We start from the raw sequence: 18,496 nt of genomic DNA on the forward strand, positions 1-18,496 counted from the left end.
TATTATCCCTAAACTATTATGATAATTTATTCTCATCCCTAGGTCCCCACAGATGAGGTTTTTGCCCCAACGGATGCAAAATCGGCCCACGTACATTCCCAGAGGCCCGCCTTTGCCCCTCTTCTCGGGGCAGATCCCGCTGCACAGGCCACTGCACATCCGGAGCTAACGCGCGGAGCCGCACCTTCTCCCGCCGGCCCGGCCTCGCCCCGCCTCTGACGCAGCGGAGGAGGGGAGGTGCCTCTTCGGCCGGCGCGCTGACGTCACGCGCCCCGCGCCTCCGGCGCCTCTTCGCGCCTGCGCCGCGGGCGGAAGGTCGTCCCTGTGACCGGCTTGGGTTTTGGAGCTGCTGTCGCCATGTTGTCGGTCGCCGCTCGCTCGGGCCCGTTTGCGCCCGTCCTGTCGGCCACGTCCCGCGGGGTGGCGGGCGCCCTGCGGCCCCTGGTGCAGGCCGCGGTGCCCGCCACCCCGGAGTCTCCAGTGCTGGACGCGAAGCGGCCCTTCCTGTGCCTGGAGTCGCTGAGTGGCCAGGCCGCGGGCCGCCCATTGGTCGCCTCTGTGGGCCTCAATGGTGAGCGGGGCTGAGGGGCGCGACCTGGGGCTGAGGGGGTCCCTCTTTTCTTGCTCCTTCCGGCCCTGGGCCCAGGAAGCAGGCCAGGAGGGCGGGGGTCTGCGGGAATGGAGCGGAGCCCTGTTTAGGGATTGGGTTGCCTGCCGGGCTGGGTCGACCTTGGGCAGGCTTTTGTACCTGCCCGGGCCTCGGTGTCCTCACCTGTGCTCGGGCGCCGCCGCATTATGTGATCTCAAGTGGCCGCCAGAGCAGATTTTGTACTTCAACGGCTAAGTTCAAGAACTTTGGGGTCCGATTTCTAGCAAAGTCTTAGAGATTTTGCTGCTTACAGGTCGTTTGCCTTTGGGCAAATTTCTAAACGTTTTCCCTCATAGATGAAATGAATTAATGATGATACCAAATTCGTAGGTTATATCGTAAGGTTCAGATGGACAAATTCTACGTTAAGCCATTAACACGTTTTGGGGGCACTTTATAAATTCTAAAAAAAAAATGGAACTGCTTTTAATATTTGTAAAGTTGTCCCCGTCACTACTGCCGATCCTTTAATGTCCTTCACTTTCATCACCCTGAATCCAAAAAAGAAAAAAAGAAACTACAGGCCCCAAGGTCATTTATAGTGTAGAGTAACAGCAGTGTTTTCAGGCATTGGGCCAAAGGGCTTTCACATGGTAATGAATTTCAGCCTCTAAACGAGCAATAGGCCCTAGAGAATGATGATACTTCCATTTTACAGATGATAAAACATAACAAGAGGTGAAGTGACTTGCACAAGGTTACGCATTGTGTATGTGATAGTGCATGGATTTGAAGACTGACAGCCATAAACTCTCTCTCGAGTGTATTATACACGCTCTGTCAGCAGATCCTAGTATATCTTTGATGCTTTGTTTCCTTTCTTTTTATGCTCTGTTTGGAGATCCTGAATTGGCAACCTGTGGGCCAAGTGCCTGTAGTCTGCCTAACTTGCATAGTTTTAAAAAACGAGGGGTTTCTGGTGTCTCTTGGAATGTTTATAGTTGGCAACACTGGGCTTTAGTATCCACCTGAGAGAAGTCTAGTGTGCTGTGCATTGGCTGCCCCACTTAGTTGGAGCAAGTGCTTTTCCAGTTCATCACAGTCTTCATCAGGCCTACTTGATTCATTGTTGCCTCCTGCTTGGCCTTACTGACAGTTGAATTGGTAACCTTTGCCTTCCCTGCTGACCACGTTGCCCCTAGCCTACCCTTTTTATTTTGCCTTCATTCCCCCTATTCTCTACTTTTTAAATGATCCTCCCACTCAGTTTTCCACATTTACAAGTCTTAACCTATCCTTTCAATCTCAATTCACGATCAGGTCAATAAAATTTTGTATTTGCTGATTCCTTTATGTTTTATAGCACATAACACTTAACACTCTATTGCATTTACTGGTGATTCCTCTGACCTTGAGTTCCAAGGTGTAGAAAATATCTCCTTTACTTTTCTATCTCGCACAACCTCAGATTTTGCGTATAGTTGGTGCAAAATAATTGTGAATGAGTAAAGTGGCAATTTTTTAATGGGGCACCTGTGGGTTTTGGAGAAACTGCTCAAGCCAATTCTTTGGACCTGGAGGTGAAAAACAAAAGGGAGGAGAACATTTAGATAACAAAGGTGAAAAGTATCTTGGAATTTGTCAGACTCTACCAAGTTTCTTCTAAAAGTCAGAGGCTTACTTGAACTTTTCCAAGAACTGGTAAATAATTTAGAAACATAAAGGAAACCTCTTTTCTGTCACCATGCCTTCAGCTTGTTGCTTAAATTCATTAAAATCTCCTGTATCGATGGTTTTTGGAAAGATGGTTAGTAGTGGGTGTGGGAAGGGGCAGTTGGATCAGGAAAAGATCCCTGAATTGTGACACATTAGAGCTCACCTTAAACAAAACAAAACGAAATGAAAAATCCTGTTTTGTTATAATGTGTTAAAGTTTCTGTTTCTAAATGATATTTCTATAAGTACCTGATTTTGCTTTGGACCTAAATCTTTGCTACTGAAAGTCACACCTGATACAGTTCATGTAAATTATTTAAAGAATGATTTTTGCAATATGGCACTTTAATTTCCCAGTGTTCTTGATGGTGTAGCTCAATATAAAGTGTAACTGCTAGATAGAATGGGAGTAGACAACTGGATTTCTTTTGCCAGTGCATCTCTGGTGATAATGTCAAATACATTCTGTTTAGTGTTCCTGTACATTTCCTTGTGTACTGTAATATGGTTAAGGGTTGTAGATAACGGTTTTTAATGTAGAATTTCCTTCATCTTGTAGGTATGATACATCTTTCCTGTATAATCCCAGACAGTGCTAAGGGAAAGTAATTCATATTTGATCCCAAATCCCCATCTACCCTGATAGATTAGCATTGAGTAGAAGTAGAGTAGTGTGTGATAATAATGTCACTTTGCCATAGTTGTGAATCTCAGATGGTCACTATCTGTGTCCTGGTCCCCTCCAAAAAATGTTGGTTAGTCAGAAAACTGTAGAGCAATTTTGATAGTTTTACCATTGTTTATGAATACTTATGGCTTCCATCAAGTTACTAACCTTGAGAACCATGTGAAATGTATTCCTTCCTGTAATGTTTGACTGTATGTTAGGATGAGACAGCCAATAGGTCAAGGAGAATTACAACTTATATGAAAATATATTTTATAAGTACATTTTTCTTTTGAAAACTACATTTTCTGAATGTGGGGTATTTTTAATGTCCACTTTTCTTAAAAGGAAACCTTTGGCAGATTTCCTAAAATGAATATACAGTGTACAGAGATTTGTTTCCTGAAACATACATAAATGTGATACCAATAGCATAATTTTTTGTCAGGCATTTAAAAATGGTTATGAGATAGAAGAACATACCTTTTGTTTAAAATAACTGCTTATATCCAGAATACTGTATAAACAGTAGTTATTTGCTTATTAAATATTCATTTGACATAAATGAATCTGGCGTATTTATGGCCTGCTGTAGTACCATCCCAGTTGAGAGATCCATGGCAGTAAAAAAAGAAAGATAATGCCTCAACTCTTAGAGATGCTGTTGCCCTTCACTGAACAATTTGCTTTTTCCCCATACTATATTGAAATAATTGGGTTTTGTGGAGATTTACTTGATTTTGATAGCTATGTATTCTGGTAAGTGTGTCCTTTTCTGCCCATTAGTGGTTTTACTTGAATTTATACCCCAAAGTCCAAATCTCTTAAGTTTTCTACAACTATGTTATCCTGTTTACAGAATGTTTTGTAATTTGTGTTTTATGAATTTTTAGTAGTTCTTTCGGAGAGCAGGTAGATGGAAATAAAGTTAGATATTTGGTTTAGTTAGATGGTCACACATCAGTTGAACAGGTGGACTAGATGAGGTTTAGGGTCTCTTCTAATCCACAGAATATGGGAGATACTTGGCATAATTGCACAGGTTGTCTTAGGTTGAGTTTGGGGGGACTTAAAATATTGCTGTTTACAGTGCTATTTAACTTTTTAAACTTGATGCACTGAACTGTGATGAGTCCTGAATCAGCAGTGTTCAATCAGGAGGAATTCAGTTTGTACATATTATCTTATGATTTCATACCATTATGATAGGTAGTGGTTGACTTGATTTTGCTGGCACTGCCAACTTGACCATTTCTGAGACCAGTGAGTTCCATATTTCACGTTTTTATAATTTGATTTCTGCTTGTGAATTCATCAAGTCCTATTTCTGGATGTATGCCCCTTTCAGGGTACTCATCTAATTGTGTGTTTTAACCTTCTGTTTATCTTGCAGTCCCTGCTTCTGTTCGTTTTTCCCATACGGACATCAGAGTGCCTGACTTCTCTGACTACCGTCGTGCTGAAGTGTTAGATAGTACGAAGTCTTCTAAAGAGAGCAGTGAGGCTAGAAAAGGTTTCTCCTATTTGATAACTGCAACTACTACTGTGGGTGTTGCATACGCTGCCAAGAATGTCGTCTCCCAGTTCGTTTCCAGCATGAGTGCTTCTGCTGATGTATTGGCCATGTCGAAAATCGAAATCAAGTTATCCGATATTCCAGAGGGCAAGAACATGGCTTTCAAATGGAGAGGCAAACCCCTGTTTGTGCGCCATAGAACCAAGAAGGAAATTGACCAGGAAGCCGCAGTTGAAGTGTCCCAGTTGAGGGACCCACAGCATGATTTAGAACGAGTGAAGAAACCTGAATGGGTTATCTTGATAGGTGTTTGCACTCATCTTGGTTGTGTACCCATTGCAAATGCAGGAGATTTTGGTGGTTATTACTGCCCTTGCCATGGGTCACACTATGATGCATCTGGCAGGATCAGGAAGGGGCCTGCACCTCTCAACCTTGAAGTTCCCACATATGAGTTCACCAGTGATGATATGGTGATTGTTGGTTAGAGACCTGGACTCGAGTCATTGGCTTCTTTTCAGTCTTCATGTCACCTCAGAAGAGTTATTTGAGAACAAGCCTTCTGTACTTGTAGTTGATTTGAAATATTTAAGAATTGCCAATAATGTATTTGCAAACATGTGAAGTAAATTGAGTTTAATGTTCAATACTTTCAAGCATTCACCTAATAAAGCCACTGTTGAACATTGTTATGCTCAGTCAGAGACTTTAAAGGTGCAATGTCTTTGATAGTTAATTCTGATTAAAATTACAGACTGGTGTACAAGATATTTGTGAAATCTGTAATTGACTTTCTCATTTATTTCCCTTTATGTCAGGAACGCAGATTCTACAGAGCTCATGTTTAAGATGAGGTAGAATTAGCTAGTCATCTTCAGGACCTGGGAGACATTTTTGGCATTGGTAGAAACAGTAGTATCCAAGTTTCCTTTCTGTTCTTTTGCATACCTGGCTGTGTGGGGGGACACCCCCACCCCCCACACCCCACGCCAACTGTATGATGATGTTGGAATGATCTATGGGAAAGAGTCCTGAATGAGGTGTTAGCTGCTCTGAGAGTTCGTTCTCAGCTGTAGCTGATTTCCTGCCTGTATGGCAAGCCAGGAAATTTTACTAGTCAATGGAAATAAGCTAATAATTAGAATTCTTTAGTTTTAAGAGGCATTTGGTGTGGGATATTTCCCGAGGGAGGCTTTCCAAGATGGAAGTGCCTCTCTTGTTATTTCCTTCATCTGGTGTGGGTATTCGTGCCCCCCCAAAGCTCCTGCATCCACTCTGTCAAGAAGCAGAGGATAGTGCACCTGAGACTTAATACTGTTTTCCTGTGAAAATGATCCTGCTGGTTTTGTTTCTTTGATGATTACATTTGAGGTGTTTCTTCCACTTAGACTTGTAGTCACCACTTCTCACTGTGAAGTGAGAGTGGGTTTAGAGAGACATACCAGAATTAACACCTTTCTGCCTCTTGCTTCTAGTTACACAGGTGAAATAAGGTGATATTCTTCCTGGGACCTAGGAGTGGGCTCTGTGCTTTGTTGAGAATCAAAGCTACCTTAATTGGTTTGTCTTGCCCTAAATGCTGTTTTAGGGGTGAGTTAATAATGTACTCCACTGTGTCCTCGTGAGATCACACATGCATTTGTAAAATAGTAAACAAAGACTAAATGATTAGGTCTGCCAAAGAGAACTGACCTTCCAGTCTTCCATTCTTGAAATCAGTAGCTAAGTATATCAAAAAAGAAAATACCAAAGTTTCTAGGCTTTTGATACTAGTCTTTGGTTCGTTTTTACTATTCTAGGAAGAAAGTTAGCAGGTATGATAAATGGGACACCTAACAATAGTATTTTGTTCTGTCTCCATAAAATGACATTTAGGTTCAAATATTTAGGTAGAAATCTGAGACCAAACATGCCAAACATGGCTAATTTACTACTTTTTGATCTGTGCTCCACTTTAAATGGAGGACTTTCTGATCTTTTGAGCATATATAGATTACCAAGGAAAAGTTAGTGTTGTTTAATTTAAAAGTAGGGAAATTGTTTCATTGTGTATGAGCAATATATGTATGTAGTATTTGGTATTAATATTTGGAGCATCTTACGTGAAGTATTCCCCCCGTGATTATATCATGAAGCCTAGAGAAGTTGGACATTTTGCTTGTTTATCATTGTGGTGAAGATTCTGTTTTTCTAGTACTCATGAAAATCATCTTACACTTTAAAATCATCTTAACACTTTTTTCTCTACTCATGCTACTTGTTAATGGTGCCAGTTGCCCACAACTTGAATAGCTATTAAGTAGCTGACATTTTGAGGTTGAATTCTAAGTTGCTACTTTCTTTTAAAAATGGCACCAGGAGCTATTCATAACTTCTTCAGGATACACTAATATAAGGAACTTTGCTGGTATATATTTTACATTTGTAAAATTATTACCTAGTGGTGTGATAAAAATGCAACTTTTTGAAGGTGAATTAAACCTGGAGTGGAGACTTTGAAGCGTTATTGCATGAATTCTGAGAACCCAGCAAGTTTGGGTCTCTTGTCATCCTACATCAAAAAGTAGTTTTGTTCTTTTGTACATAATTGAAGCTGCTGAGCTTCCAATATATGCACAGTTGCTAGCTGCTTGAGTTTGGCAGCTGTGGGTTGCATGTGGAGGTGTGTAATTAAAGTACTAGATTAGAATTTAGGGTTTTCTGGCTCTGCCATTGCCTAACCGTGGAACCCTGGGCCTGGCACTTAATCTCAAGACAGTTGTTTTACCATCTGTAAAACTAGGGTGGTTGGGCTAGATTTCTAAGAGTCCTTCCTACTAAGATTTTACTGAGGGGATTGAGCCTCTCAGTCCCACTCCATTAATAATAGGAACTGGTTTTCTTAGTTTAGTATTTGTTGTGTTTGCGGTACTTGGTTTTACAATAAAGAGATCCAAACTCAGGTAGCATTGTTCTGATCTACGGAGCCAACCTTTCATAGTAGTGCTCAACCGGGGGCAGCACTGCGAGTCTGTGGGGTGTTTGTGGCTGTTTGTCACAATGATTGGAGGGTGCTACTGGTACTGGGGACTGGTGGCAGGGTGAGGGAGCAGGATGCAATATGTTCAGTTGAGGGAGACAGGTCTACACACTAAAAATTGTGCTGCCGAAAATGTCAACAGCACCACTTCCCTGTAGAGAAATACCGTTTTCCTCCCACCTTGAAGTGATACCTCAAAATAGTTTTATGATTTCGTATTTGAAATGTCAAAGCACTCACTACTGCATTAGAGGCTACGTGGTAGTGGAGGATAAAAATAGGAAGCTTGCTGGTCCCCAGATGTGTCGCAGGCGCTCTGTGCTGGAATTGCTGTGTTTGGTGGACTGCCTATGTCTTTCATGGTATTTTGACTGATGATGTTTAACTCAAATCCCAGTATCCCATTTAGTTTTTAAAAGAAGGCTTTGTTCCACAAAGTGACTGGATAAGCAAAATTACTTGATACTGCTTTGCTAGATGGATGGTAGAGCAGACCGGTGTTAGCGTTTTCATTATTTTGCTGAAACAAAATCCTAAGTATTATGGAGAAATGAATTCAGACAAATAATAGAAACCTGACCAGTTGGCACCCTGACATCAGATCATTAAATGTGCTGCTTTTTACTGGGAATGAAGATTGGGACAGTCTTAAGGATCCATGCCTCATTATGCTTTATAAGAGTGGTTTTAGAAAATAGCCTTTTAAAGAAATTTTCTTTGTTAGAGATAACACCAAATTTATCATGGTCTTTCTGAGCATACCTTTGGAAAATCTGTCTCTGACTTAGTTGGAGTGTGTTGAGAGCATTTGTCCTATGGCTTGGGATCAGAATGTACCCAAATTTTTCTAAACAATGGAAACATACTGTTACCTGAATGTCAGAAGTAATTCTTCGTTTCCACAGTGCTGAAACTGTCATTTTCTGTTTTCATGTCATTTAAATATCACTGCATTTTGTACATTAACCCAAAATAAATGTCCATATTTTTCAGAATGATATCCTTGGCCCACTATTCTAACCCGCTTTCATCACTTTGCTATAACTCCCCCGGATCACTTCCCTAAACTTCATACTCTCGCTCAACTGTGTACTTAGCGTCTGTGCACTTAGCATCTGTGTATGGATATTGCATTAACACCTTAAACTCAAAATGCCCACAAGGAAAGGAAGTCCTCTCTTTCCCCAAAGCCATCTTCATTGCAGTTGGCAAGCTAAAACTCTTTAGTCTTCTGCCCCCTTTCCCATTACCCCCTCTCCCTGGGCCCATATCAATCCCCAAACCTGCTAATTGTGTCTCCTTAATAAAACGGGTCATTACTGTCTCTGCGACCTGTAGCTGTCTGATAATGGCAAACTTTCTGAGCACTGGCTCCTAACCACTAGGCTAAGTATAAATATGTGATCTGATTTAAAACTCAAAAAATCCTGTTAGATAATGTTACTATTCCTAGTTTGTAGAAAAATTGAGATAGCTGGTAGCTTGGTGGAGCCAAAACTTTGTTTTAAACCAGGGAGTCTTGAGTTCAGAACCTGTATTCCTGATAACTATATATGTGTGTGTGTGTGTGTGTGTGTGTGTGTATATATATATATATATATAAAATTTTAAAAAGCCTCAATTAAAGCACTATACCAGTGCCTTGTCAATTGCCTGGTTTAGTGCAGGAAGATACCATACTGGTCTTTCTTCTTTCTGCCAATCCTGTCCCTTAAAACCAATCCTCCATATAGTTGCCCTAAGAGTATGGGCTTGGTTCCTGGGTTCCAATCTCGGCTCTGCTATTTCCTAGACATGTGATCTCATGTAGATTATTTACACTTTCTGTGCTTCTCCTCATCTGAAAAATAATTCCCCCATAGGGTTTCTTTAGGAATGAATACATTCTGTAGGTCAAGAGATGCCTTTAAAACTCCTTAGCATGGAACTTCTACAAGGTCCTACTTAACCTGCATCCCATCAGTAAACCCTTTGCTCTAGTGACACAACTTGCTTGTTACCTATATTCTCCTTTCTCTTAATCTCTTCCTACACTGTCCCCCTTGGCTTCATTCCCCTTTTCCCCCTTTTATTAGCTAGGCTGTCCTCTTTGAGATCTAGTGTGCTACCCTGCACCTAAATCACTTTGACTTTTTCAGCAAGTTTGCCCAAAATAACCAGGGCATATCCATTTAGATATTTATATTTTCCTCTATTATACAGTTCATTCTCTTAGTCTGTGTCCCCATCACTAGACTGAGGGGGCTGGGGCCATGGCAAGTACTTAGCTATGGAGTTGAATTCTGAATAGGAGAAAAAAATATGAATTTCTGAGTGACATTATTTGAAAGGAAAAATTTCCAGGGGGTACTTTGTAAATATCAGCTCTAACGTTTTAAAAAATAGAACAATCATGTAATGTCTGTATTTTATCTTTCTAGGACTTTAGGTCAGAGGAGGAATGAACTATTATTGTAGTACAGGATATTTTGGATTTAAATTTAGACTTTATTCCCAGAAGAAAAATTGAAAAGAATAAATAATGAATCCAAGATCTTAGAGAAAACCTGGTATTATTGTACTTTATTTCCATTTACTTTATAATGAACATTCTTCTGGCCATGTAAGATTTCAGTGTCAAAAAGACTGTCCTTTAGTATTTTATTTTCAGCACTTTTAAGTACAATTGGCATCACTTCATTACTTTTACCATTTCATCTCTTATATACTTTCCATCCTGGGATTTAGGAAGGGAACATTTTGCCTACAGGGGAAAAATATTAAGCAGGTGAATTGATCGATTCTTCGAAGCAGGAAGAATTGCGGATTATTTTCTCTTTTTTAATAGTCAGAGCTACTTATTGGGGTTAAAAATGTCCTAAGCATAGTACTGCCGGGAATGCATACTTAGAGGAGACTTAAGTACAGCAGAAAAGAAAGACTATTCAAGTACTTGCTTATGTGAATGCTTATAAAAATTTTATTATAGATTGGAAGTCTCTGGTTGGAGTACAGAATTAAAATTAATTTTGTGAAGGGCTTCAACATTTCTGTAATAATTCCTCCATAATGATCAACACAAGACTGGTGTATCAGTGAACTGAGAATCCCAAATTCAATAAACTACACTTGATATTTTTGCACCTATTGTCCTAAACTTGGGCCAATTGCAGTGCAAAAGCTCACAGTCATCTGACTTTTGAAATCCTTATCTGAATAGAATATTTGCGAAGGTAAGAAGTGAAAGTTTTTAAGTGATAGGTTTTTCATACATTTTTAACAGGGCAAACAAAACCTTGACTCCTTAATGAAGGATGGTGAGGGGGAAGTTAATGCATTTCACGTAATTGTCCAGTCTAGGATGTGTCTGAAGTCTGCTATTTTCTTTTTCTGTGCGTGGCTAAAATTTCAACTCATGCCTCTTCCTGTATCTGAGGGAATACTTACCTTCTTGGTTCTCCCCACAAGTCATAGTCCCTCGTGGCCCCTGTTTGGCCTTTAGGAGGGACAGTGCATTCTGAAGACCCCAGCTGATCTCAGTAGATGAAAATCAGGTAAGGGTCCATATTCCCCTTAGTCAAGGATTATCTATTAGACCCTTTTAAATATAAGTCTCAAATGAGATAAAAGGTGTGAAAGGCATATAAATGTAAAGCATATACAAATACTCAAAGCATTATTCAGTGAGGTATACCAGTGAGGCCATAGGTGACATTTAGAATATGATTAGGTATGTAGAAAGATAATTTAGCTGGAAGTATGCCCCTATTCAGATTGTGTTTCATCAGTTGAAGAATGGTATTAACCTGGAAGTTCAGATTTGCATGTGTACATGGTTTTGATACTAACAGAGAGCAAAGTGAACTTATCCACAGTAATGGTTCACATTGTAGGGGTTTTCTTTCATTTAACATTGAAGGATTATTACTAATTAAATCCAAAAGCTGGTTATTTGAAAAGACCAAGAAACTAGATAAAGCTTTTGTTAAGTTTGATAAAGGAAAAAAATGAGACAGCAAAAATGTAAGATGAGGAAAGAGCTGGCCATCATCACTTGATGGAAGAGATTAGTAATAAAAGTTTTAAAGCTTTGGGGATACAGAAGATTTACTAACAAAATATAAAATGTCAAAATTTACCCAAAAGTAGAAACCTTGAATATATCAACTAGCAAAGATCAAAGTAAGTATAAAAAGTTACCATGACTGGTTAGCTTCATATGAGTTCTATATGATACTTAAAAGATAATTCTAATGCTGTTTCACTATTCTAGACCAGAGCTTCTCCAGTCTTACTGTGCACACAGTTCACCTGAGGATCTTGTCCATTATGCATATTCTGATTCTGTAGGTCTTGGTTAGGGCCCAAGATTCTTCATTTCTAACAAGTTCCAGGAAACGAGCTTGACAACTGGGTGATGTCCGTGCTGTTAGTCCACGAAGCATACTGGGGGTTAGCAAAGTTCTATACTATGGTGGTGTGGGGTGAGGTGGGAGATGAAGGCCCTACAATTCATTTTATGAATTCAGCATAAATTTAATATTAAAACCTGATATGAAATATACAAAAACAAAAGAATGTATCTGTCTCATTTACTGAATACGTGAAAATTTCTAAAGAAAATACCAGAAACAGAAATCTAGGCTCTCCGCTCCTCCCCTTGGACAGACGTCACATCATCCCTGAGACATGAGGGTGAAGGTTGGAGTGAATAGATTTGGTTGTGTTGGACACCTGGTCACCAGGGGTGCTTTTAACTCTGTCAGAGTGGATATAGTTGCTGTCAGTGACCCCTTCACTGACATCAACTACATGGTCTACATGTTTCAGTGTAATTTTGCCCATACAAGTTCAATAGTACAGCCAAAGGCTGAGAATGGGAAGCTAGTCATCAATGGAAGGCCCTTCTCCAAGGCTGTAGGCAAGGTCATCCCAGAGCTGAATGGGAAGCTCACTAGCATGGCCCTCCGTGCTTCCTCCCCCAATGTGTTGATCGTGCCATCTAGAAAAAGCTGTTAAACATGGTGTCCCAAGAAGGTGGTGAAGTGGACATCGGAAGGCCCCTTAAAAGGCATCTTGAGCTACACCCATGAGCAGGTTGTCTCCTACAACTTTAACACTGAAACCCGCTTTTCCACCATGAACACTGGGGCTGGCAAATGCCTTCAGTGATGACTTTATCAAGCTCATTTCCTGATATGACAATGTTTTGACTACAGCAATAGGGTGGTGGCCCTTAATGCTCCACATGGCCTCCAAGGAGTAAGAGCCCTGGACTACCAGCCACAGTGAGAGCATAAGAGGAAGAGAGAGGCGCTCAGTTGAGGGGTTCTTACCCCAACTCAATCCCCCGACACACTGAGAATCTCCCGTGCTCAACACAGTTTCCATTCTAAACCCTCTGAAAAGGAGAAGGGGCTTAAAGAGCCCTCCCTTGTCACGTATGATCAATGAAATACACTGTGCCCAGCACCCCCTGCCCTCAAATCAAACAATGTGACAAAAGAACCGTAAGCTTTGTCCATGTTAACGTTTATGCTAGAAGTGTAAGGTGGTTTGGTATCAACACTGTTTATTAAAACAACAAAGAAGAAAAAAACATATAAAGCTATCAATAGATTTGGAAAAGGCATTTCTAATATCAATCTTAGATAAAATAGGGAAGGAGACTCTTGAAATATGAGGAAGGTTATTTAACAGAACTAATAGCAAATATTCTAACTACTCAGCCGTAAAAAACGACAACATAACGCCATTTGCAGCAACATGGATGCTCCTGGAGAATGTCATTCTAAGTGAAGTAAGCCAGAAAGAGAAAAAAATACCATATGAGATCGCTCATATGTGGAATCTAAAAACAAACGAACAAACAAAGCATAAATACAAAACAGAAATAGACTCACAGACATAGAATACAAACTTGTGGTTGCCAAGGGGGTGGGGGGAGTGGGGGGAAGAGATAGACTGGGATTTCAAAATAGATAAACAAGATTATAGTGTATAGCACAGGGAAATATACACAAGATCTTATGGTAGCTCACAGAGAAAAAATTGTGACAATGAACATATATATGTTCATGTATAACTGAAAAATTGTGCTCTACACTGGAATTTGACACAACATTGTAAAATGATTATAAATCAATAAAAAATGTTAAAATGAGATTTAAAACTAAAAAACAAAATAAAATAAAAAATTTTTAAAAAAGAACTAATAGCAAATATTCTAAATTGTGAAACATTAAGATGACTGAAGATTATGACTTGCTAATGATCCCCACATCACTAGCATTGTTTAACACTGTTTTGGAGGTTCTAGAAAATGTAATAGGACAAGAAAAGGAAATAACCAGTACACTTTCTGGAAAAGAAGAGATAAAACTATATTTTTTCTTGATAATACAACATTTCTGGAAAACCTAGAGACCCTAATTAAAACACCAGAATGAAGAATTTGGTAAAGCACTGAGATGTGAGACAAGCTTATCACTACATCAGAAATAAGCTCCTAAAAATGAAAATGGCGAAAAGCACTACCTTTTTAATATGTAAGCTACTCTTGGGTGAGAAAAGTCTTTTTGTTTAAGTCAGTATTCTCAGTATCTAGAACAGTGCTTGCTATATAGTAGATGTTAAAGAAATACTTGTTAAATGTGTAACTGTGACTAAAAAAACATAAAACATGAATTTATTTCATAAGCAAGGTACAAGACTACAGAAAACATTCTAAATCAAGATCTAAGTAAGTGGGAAGATAGCAGGCTCTTGAATGGGATAACTTAGTTTCATTAAAAGGTAAGTTCTCTCCAAATTAACGTGTAGATTTAATGAACTTCCAATTAGGATCGCTAGAGCATTTTTTCTTTTTTCCCCTTTTTCTGTCTGTTTACTTTGTTTTATTTAGGATAAAATGGTCATACAATTTTTATAGAAGAAGAAATACCCAGGAATAGCCAAGAAAAGTATAAAAAAGAAGAATGAAGATTCACTTCAGATAAGAGAACCTACTATAAAATCATCTTGGTTAAATTAATATGACATTGACATGGGAACAGACAGATCAGTGGGACAAAATAGACCATTAAGAACTAGATCTCAGGGTATATGAGAATTTAATATAAAAAAAAACAGGATTCAATTCGGGGTGAAAGAATAGCTTGTTTAATAAGTGGTGCTGGCAAAACCTACTATCCATCTTGAAGAAAACAGAGTTGGAGCTTAGCTCTTATTATGTATAAAAATATATTTTAGAGAGATCAAAATGTATGTAAAACAAGAAAATTTAAGAAAATCCCAGAAACTGAACTTATGGTTCCTGGCAGGGGGTGGGGGTAGGAAGGGGATGAGGAGGGATAGATTGGGAGATTGTGATTTGCAGAAAGTAGCTACCATATATAAAATAGATAAACAACAAGGTCCTACTGCCTAGCACAGGGAACTATATTCAATGGCTTGTAATGGCCTATAATGAAAAAGAATATGAAAAGAAATGAATATATACATATATATGTAGAAATGAATCACTATGCTGTACACCAGAAACTAACACAACATTGTAAATTGACTATAATATAATTAAAAAAAAATCTCAGAAACTGTATATAACTTGAGGATGGAAAGGCCTTCCTAATCATGACAGGACACTTAAAACCTATAGCAGAAGAGATAGACCTGTTTGTATACAAAACCAAAATCTTGACTAACAAAAGATATGAGCCAAATCAAATGACAAATAACAGCTTTTTTGAAAATGCTAATGAAAATCAAAGAATTAGTTAATGGCTATAATATAGAGAGACTTTATAAACTGACAAGAAAAGGACAAACCCAAGAAAGGGGGAAAAAATATATAAGCAAATAGAGAAAAAGTAAATCAGAGCGACTAATAGATGAGAAGTTATGAAATCTCGTAGTTGTCAGATTAAGCACAGTGGTAATGCGTTTTACAGCCATCAATGGGCCAAGCTTTAAAGAAAAAGAATATCTTTTGCTGCTGAATAAGGGTGAGAAAAAGGTACTCTTACACACTGCTGGTAGAAATAGATCTTTTAATATATTTCTCCAGACTGCTTTCCGAAAATGAAAATGCACATACCCACTTGTGTAGCAGTTACTCTTTTGAGACACTCACCGTATAAATAAAACCACAAATGGAAAAATGAAGATATAAGAATATTTGTTTTAGTGACTCTATAGGGGGCCCAAACTAGAAACAAAGTGACAATGACAAAACCAATAAAATAATGTAGAAAAGTTCCTGTGTGTGATCTTTATGAGTGTGGGAAAAGTGTGGAAGAATAGCAGGTGTTGTTAACATGGATTATCTGGGATTGAGCTGGTTGACTAGAAAAAATGCATGACGTGGGAGCTGAGTTTCAGTTTTATTTGAGGACTTACTGGGGTCTCTAGTGTGGGAGACAGCGTTCAGACAGCCCCGAGGCGCTGCTCTGAAGAGGTGGGGCGGGGAGGTCAGTACACATGTGATTTTGGCCAAGGGGTATGTGCAAGCAAGTTCACATTTTGGTGGAACGTTACTGCTAGTCACAAGGAACAGATATCTCCGTTAATGATTTTAGTGCTTTCCTAAGTATGGGAGGATAGATGCAAGACTTCAGGTTCATAAAACATTTCTCCTGAAAACATCTAACTCTCTGAGGGCCTGTTCTGCCAGTTTTCCTAGAGCACAGAGTGCCTCACCCTGAACTTTGCCCATTAGCAGTGGCTAATGACTTGATTCTGGTAGAACCAGCTGGCCAGCGACATTCCTAGTTGGCAAAGTGGATGTGGGAAGGGCAGGCTAGGGGCAGGGGTTGTGTAGAAACAAGCTAACAAGGAAGAAGCAAGAAAATGCCACTAACTGCCTGCTGTCTGCCCCTGCCCAGCACAAACTTTAGCCTATTTTGTAAAATTATATACATGTATGTACATTCATACATATATATGAATATGTAAGTGTATATGCATAAATCTGTCCATATATGTGCAGAAAGAGATTGGGGAAAAGTGAGTTATATCCTTATCTATAGACACATAGAGATGTCTATGACGTTTTGCTAAGTGAAAAAGAGAACGTTGCAAAGTAAAGTGTATAACGTGGTTTTCTTTGGTAAAAACAAACAAAAAACACCCTCTATATGTGTATTGTTGCTTTGGCATGTTTACATGAGCAAAGAGGAGGGTGTGGAAGCACCTGCTGTGCTGGTAGGATGGGTCACAGTAGGGCTGGAGGCAGGGGAATGGTTAGGGTTTTTCTGTTCACTGTTTTTAGTATCATTTCACCTGGTACAATAGGCCTGTTTTGCTTTGTAATTTGAAAACTTGAAGTTACATTGCTTGACTATCTGGGTAGACATTTTTCCTGACATATGACCTCACTTTGAGGATTAATTTGGTCCTTCCTATAAATTAATACTAAACATTGACTAACCTTTGTCAGTCATTTTTGAGGTATATCAGTCATTAAATATACATAAAAGCCCTATAAAGGTACAGCTCTGGATAGATGGATAGAGTAATTTTTGCATTTAGTCATTGTTTTCTAGAAAGATTAAAAACAATACACTTACCACTTATTAACTTGCATCACTTATAAATCCTAAATCACAGATTGTTTTGGTTCATTCAAATATGAAGGGAAGAAAGATGGAGAGTAATTGCAGGAAATTCATTTGCATCTTGTCACATAATTACGTATCATTATCTAGACCAGAGCTGTCTGATAGATCTCGGCAAGGAAGATGTTCTAAAATCTGTGCTGTCTAATATTATAGCCACAAGCTGTATGCAGTTATTGAGCATTGAAATGTGACTAGTGTATCTAGAACTGAATTTTACATTTTGTTTAATTTTAGTTTTAATTTAAATATTACTTAGTTGGAATCTTAAAGTCAATTTCATAGAGAAACAGAATAGAATGGGCTGCGGGCGAGAGGGAAATGGGATAAAAGGTACACGTTATCAGTTATAAGGCTAAATTCTAAGGCTCTATATAGCATGATGACTATAGTTAAGATATTGTATACTTGAAAGTTGCTGAGAATAGATCTTAAGCGTTCTCACCACGCACACAAAGTTTACTGTGTTAACTATATGAGGTGATGGATGTGTTAATAACCTTGATCTTGATAATCATTTGACAATGTATATGTGTATCAAATCATCATGTTGTGCCCTTTATATACAGTTATATTTGTCAAATATTTCTTAATAAAATTAGAACAAATATTAGGGAAGAATTAAGTTCAAAGGGCTTTATGGGAAGAGTGGACATTTGCCAATAGGTAGGGAAGATGGTCTAAGAGAAGGAGTCAATGTTTCTACTGTAAGGGAAATCACCAGGGGGTTTCCCTGTATTTTTCATGAAGGGATTTGCCTAGGCAATTGGTTCTCAAATTTGTTCATTAGAATCCCCTGGAACTTCAAAAACCACTGACATCTGACCCACTCCCAGAGATTGTGACTTCATTGGTCTCAGGGATTCTTGTGAGCAAAACTCCTTGACATAGGTCTTGGCAATGATATTTTCAATCTGACACCAAAAGCAAAAGCAACAGAAGCAAAAATAAAATAAGTGTGCGTTGGGGGGAGGGTACAGCTCAGTGGTAGAGTGCATGCCTACCAAGGACAAGGTCCTCAGTTCAATCCCCAGTGCCTCCTTTAAAATAATAATAATAAATAAATAAACCTAGTTACCTCTCTCCTAAAAAGCAAAACAAAACCAAAAAACTTAAAAAAAATTAAAATAAGTGGGACTACATCATATGAAAAAGCTTCTGCACATCAAAGGAAACCATCAACAAAATGAAAAGGCAACATACTGAACAGGAGAAAATATTTGCAAATCACATATCTGATAAGTGGCTAATATCCAAAATATATAAAGAACACATACAACTCAATAGCAAAAAATGTCTGGTAAAAAAAAATTTGGCAGAAGATCTGAAAGAACATTTTTCCAAAACAGACATACAGATGGCCAACAGGCCCATGAAAAGAGACTCAACATAATTC

General features: G+C 38.9%; 1 protein-coding gene across 2 annotated transcripts; it reads left to right on the top strand.

Annotated features, from left to right (window-relative positions):
• The first annotated feature begins 273 nt into the window (after positions 1–273).
• On the top strand, positions 274–6,988 carry LOC102517471 (cytochrome b-c1 complex subunit Rieske, mitochondrial). Of its 2 annotated transcripts, XM_032486239.1 has the most exons (3): positions 274–405; positions 463–571; positions 4,366–6,988. In XM_032486239.1, the coding sequence occupies exons 1-3, from the start codon at positions 358–360 to the stop codon at positions 4,974–4,976; spliced, it is 768 nt and encodes a 255-aa protein (XP_032342130.1). In that variant the 5' UTR covers positions 274–357; the 3' UTR covers positions 4,977–6,988. The 2 variants fall into 2 exon arrangements, with proteins under 2 accessions (XP_032342130.1, XP_006186832.2); XM_006186770.3 differs by having other exon boundaries at positions 300–571.
• Positions 6,989–18,496: the final 11,508 nt, after the last annotated feature.

The sequence above is a fragment of the Camelus ferus genome, chromosome 9 (assembly GCF_009834535.1).
Source record: "Camelus ferus isolate YT-003-E chromosome 9, BCGSAC_Cfer_1.0, whole genome shotgun sequence".
Taxonomy (NCBI): domain Eukaryota; kingdom Metazoa; phylum Chordata; class Mammalia; order Artiodactyla; family Camelidae; genus Camelus; species Camelus ferus.

What these genes read in the sequence shown, in the direction of transcription:
- LOC102517471 (XM_006186770.3), top strand. Translation starts at nt 358, where the DNA reads ATGTTGTCGGTCGCCGCTCGCTCGGGCCCGTTTGCGCCCGTCCTGTCG. An exon ending in CGCCTCTGTGGGCCTCAATG is followed by an intron (nt 572 to 4,365) that starts GTGAGCGGGGCT and finishes TTTATCTTGCAG; the next exon opens with TCCCTGCTTCTGTTCGTTTT.